The sequence below is a fragment of the Macrobrachium nipponense genome, chromosome 32, assembly GCF_015104395.2.
Source record: "Macrobrachium nipponense isolate FS-2020 chromosome 32, ASM1510439v2, whole genome shotgun sequence".
NCBI classification, from domain to species: Eukaryota; Metazoa; Arthropoda; class Malacostraca; order Decapoda; family Palaemonidae; genus Macrobrachium; species Macrobrachium nipponense.
The window spans coordinates 45632902-45637912 of record NC_061094.1 but is presented as its reverse complement, the minus strand read 5'-3'; the positions used below and the strand labels follow the sequence as shown (position 1 = coordinate 45637912).

At 34.9% G+C, this 5011-nt stretch overlaps 1 protein-coding gene and 1 pseudogene across 1 annotated transcript in view; one reads left to right on the top strand and one right to left on the bottom strand.

The window, feature by feature from the left end:
• Positions 1 to 88, top strand: part of LOC135207421 (actin maturation protease-like) — a 79307-nt gene extending 79219 nt beyond the window's left edge. Inside the window, exon 3 of the mRNA XM_064239146.1 lies at positions 27 to 88. Within this exon, the coding sequence (XP_064095216.1) occupies positions 27 to 88 (62 nt within the window). The remainder of the gene's footprint in view (positions 1 to 26) is intronic.
• Positions 89 to 118: 30 nt separating this feature from the next.
• LOC135207420 (calcitonin gene-related peptide type 1 receptor-like) overlaps positions 119 to 5011 on the bottom strand; it is a 74238-nt pseudogene continuing 69345 nt past the window's right edge.

Here is a 5011-nt window from a genome sequence, read left to right as displayed (position 1 = left end):
CTACTTTTATCATTCTCATATCTCAGAAATGGATGGCTTTGGAATTTCTGTACGCGGATCGGAGATAACTGGCTTCTGTGAAATATGACAGGAAATTCTTTGTCCTTATTAATTGTTTTCAAGAAGCATTCAACCCGACTCCTTTTAAGAAACGGTTATGTTATGATTTAAGGATTGGCATACACTGGTACACTTCAGTTTAGCATTTTTCATGTTTTGGCTACGGGCTGCTCTATGAGCAAGAGCCCGTGCTTGCCAAAGGCCAGCTTAATCTTCAAAAATAACAACATGTTTTGGGCAGCTTTGATTAAGTAAGTTTAAGTTTTGAAGAAGGGTTAATCAGGGAGATATTCTTTATATGTACATGCATGCATATATACGTACATATATACATACAGCATACCCCCAAATATATATATACACTTATATATATATATATATATATATATATATATATATATATATATATATATATATATATGTGTGTGTGTGTGTGTGTGTGTGTATGTGTATAAAGTTGCATGCGGGTGTGTAGCCCGCTGGTGTGTGCCACTTACCAGGACTTGCCTCAACCATCTCCTCCTCCAGGAGCGTTTCCAGAAGAGACCTCTCATCCTCCGTCGGGCACTCCGGCTTTGCCCCTTTTTGAGCCGCCCTCGCGTTCAGCATCGCCTCTGCCAAGGCGGTGCCAATGACGGGAGAGACTTCTGTGGTGACGAAGGAACTCATCGTCGTCGTCGACGCCCTTAATGGAGGAGGAGGCGTGGGCGGCGGCGTCGAATGTTTCAGGGGTGGAGGCGGCGAAGGAGAGCTGTCGTACTGGGAGATGGGTATGGGCGCGGAGGACGTGGAGACGACGCCCATCTGCAGGAGTTCTCTGTTGAGAGGCAGACGGGATCCGCTGACCAGCACCTGACGAAGGACGAGGAACGTTTAGGGGGAGAAATGGATTTCAGTTGGTGAAAGAGCTGATACTCCTGTAGCAGGAGATGAAACATAAAAAAAAATGTATTTAAATGAATAAAACAGCAAATACTCCTGTAGCAGGTGAATCATGAAAAAAATTAAATTAATAAAAGATGAGACATTGCTCCAGCAGGAAATGAAATATAAAAAAAAAATGTATTTACATGAATAGAAGATCAGATACTGATGTATCTAAATGAATAAAACAGCAAATACTGCTGTAGAAAAAGATGAAACATAAAAGAATGTATATAAATGAATGAAAGATCAGACACTGCTCTAGCAAGAGATGAATATATAAAAAAAAAAAAAAATAAAAAAAAAAAAATTTAAAAAAAAAAAAAATTATTTAAATGAATAAAAGATGAGACACTTCTGTAGCAGAAGATAAAATATATAAAACATTTATTTGAATGAATGAAAGATCAGATCCTGATGTAGCAAGAAATGAAACATAAATACTTCGATAAGAAACACACATTTGCTGTGTGTTTCTTATTGACTTCATATTAAACCTTTTCTCTTTTTATTTCTCCAGGGCGCAAGATTTGTAGTTTCCAAAGTAATATCATGAAACTTGAAAAATCGCAGGGACTACTACTACATGACGCTCAATTCTTTTATTCATAAAGTCAAATATAAAAATTATCGTGTCTGTTGAAAATATTGCAGCCAGAAGCTTTGACGAAATGAATTTATTTATCTGCAATTCGCTACACGTTTTTCAGCATAAAATAAATATTCCCGGGGATTATGTTTTTAAGTACGAAATCAAATATATCACATGTATGTACATGGTCTCAAATATTTATAAACAAACAAATCATACCTCGGCATTTACCATCTGACACAGGTACAGGCACACATGCAAGCGCTTATATATGTATGTGTATATATATATATATATATATATATATATATATATATATATATATATATATATATATATATATAGATATATAAATATATATGAGTACACACACAAATCACACACACACACACGACACAGACACACCACACACACACATATATATATATATCTATATATATATATATATATATATATATATATATATATATATATATATATATATATATATATAGAGAGAGAGAGAGAGAGAGAGAGACCTTACCTTACCTTACAGACCTTACATCTTGCTTCGGGTTGCCCCAGGTCCCTCAGTGTGATGGCACCTCTAATGTCTACGCGAGAGTTGCTAGTACATCGTCTGTATATTTTTGCATCTTCCAATCTTGGATGGTCTGGGATGCAGTTTAGATATTTGTCGAGCTTATTCTTAAACACATCTACGCTTCACTCCTGATATATTCCTCAGATGAGCTGGCAACGCATTGAATAGACGCTGCATTATCGATGCTGGTGCGTAGTGGATTAATGTCCTGTGTGCTTTCCTTATTTTCCTGTATATTTTTGGGCACTATTAATCTACCTCTGCTTGCTCTTTCTGATATTTTTAGTTCCATGATATTTTCTGCTATTCTTCTATCTGTTTCCATGCCTGAATTATCATGTAGCGTTCTCTTCCTCCTTTCCAGACTATATAATTTTAAGAATTGTAGTCTTTCCCAGTAGTCTAGGTCCTTAACTTCTTCTATTCTAGCTGTAAAGGACCTTTGTACACTCTCTATTTGTGCAATATCCTTTTGATAGTGTGGGTACCATATCATATTGCAATATTCAAGTGGACTACGAACATATGTTTATAAAGCATAATCATGTGTTCAGCTTTTCTTGTTTGAAGTGCCGTAACAACATTCCCATTTTTGCTTTACATTTTGCCAACAGAGTTGCTATTTGATCATTGCATAACATGTATTCATCATCACACCAAGGTCTTTAACTGCTCCTTATTTGTGATGGTCTCATTATAGGTCCCTTATATGCATATAGCTTTCTTTCTCTGTCCATAATTTATTGATTCAAATTTATCAGAGTTAAATACCATCCTATTTACCTCTGCCCAATCATATACTTTGTTAAGGTCTCTTTGTAGAGCGTTCCTATCTTCATCACAAGTAATTTCTTCTACTTATTCTTGTGTCATCTGCAAAAACTACTCACTACCGAATCCTTAACATTATTGTCTATGTCTTCAATCATAATAACAAACAGTATTGCAGCTAACACCGTACCTTGCGGCACACCGGATATTACCTTGGCTTCATCCGATTTCTCGTCGTTTGCAATAACTATCTGTTTTCTGTTGTGTAAAATTCTTTTAACCATCTTCCTACTTTATCCACGATATTGTGTTTTCTAATTTTCTTCGCTAATATATTATGGTCTACTTTATCAAAGCTTTTGCAAAGTCTAAATAAACCACATCTGTTTCATTTCCGCTTTTTCATATTTTTGAATATGTTTTCACGGTGGACTAACAGTTGGGTTTGTGTACTTTTTCCGGGTACGAAACCATGTTGTCCTTTATTAAACAAATTATTTTTTATTAAATAATCATATATTTTTCCTTCATTACCCTTTCATACACTTTCATTATATGTGATGTTAGACTCACAGGCCTATAATTACTTGCCTCTCAGTCTTGATCCACTTTTGAAAGTAGGGGTAATTATACGCTAATTTGTGTCTCATCATATACTTGCCTGTATCTACACTTTGTCTTAATAATATTGCAAGTGGCTTTGCGATAGAATGACTACTTTCTTTAACAAAATAGCAGGAATTCCATCAGGCCCTGCAGCAGCTCCATTTTTAATTTCATTAATAGCCTGCACAATATCAGCTTCATTAATATCTATGTCAGCTAAATATTCACTATTTTCATCCCTTACTTCTATATATTATCTTCATTATCTATTCTAGGGGTGAATTCTCTCTTAATATCGTTTCTGCCAGTATGTTGCAAATTTCCTTTTTTTCATTCGTTAATCTCCCTTCCAATTCTCAGAGGGCCTATTTCTATTCTTCTTTTATTCATCTTCTTCGCATATGAGTATAATAGTTTGGGGTTTTGCTTGATATTTAATAGGGTTTTTCTTTCAAGTCCCGTTTTCATTTTTCTTTTGATTGTATAATCTTTTGTTCTGCATTTTCTATCTTACTTTTTAGTTCTATAACTTTCCATGCATTTTTTTCTTTTGCAAGACCTTTTTTTCCACTTTCTTGATTTTCATGGAACAAGATTCTTCTGTCTCTTGGTTATGCATGAATGATGTTTACTTTTCTTCTTCGGTATATATTTTCCACTATTATCTCCAATATTTTATATAATATCTCCGTATTTACCCTTATGTCATCACTTACGAAAATGTTATCCCAATCTTTGTTTAATTCTTCATTAATTTCTGACCATTTTATATTTTTACTGTAGAAGTTGTATTTTCCATATCCTTCCCACTTTTTCATTTCTTGCTTATCTCTATTTTCACTTGCTTTGGAATGAACTGTTAATTCTATGACATTTATGGTCTGAAAATACTCGCATTATAAACTATTATTTCTTTAACATAATTCATCTCGTTCACAAATACTAGGTCTAAAGTATTTTCCTTTCTTGTTGGCAGGTGATTTATTTGTTGAATGTTGTATTCTAGTAGCATATCTAATAGAGAGAGAGAGAGAGAGAGAGAGAGAGAGAGAGAGAGAGAGAGAGAGACAAAGTATGCTGGTTTTAAAACAGGAATTTGATGCTTTAATTAGCATTCATATGGCTGTCCCACCAGCCACTTTTAATTTAAGAAGCTCAATCAATAAAACTGAGGGTCATATCAAATTGGTTCAGCGCTCGGCTCGCATTTGCTAGGTTCCTTGATTACTTCCGGCCCGCTGCTAACCAGTCTACCCAGCTGTAAATTGATATGAGGATCTGTTGACCGGTGGTACCATTCTGGTGTCAAACCCATTACCGTTTTGGTGCCAAACCCTTCAAATGGGAAGAAAGGCTTTTATGAAAGAAAATATGCATTTTGGTATAAATATGTATGTATGTATATACATCAGGAAACAAAGATAGAGACAGCTCCTAATGCTAGTGACGTACTCATTAGAAATGGACGAAAAGTA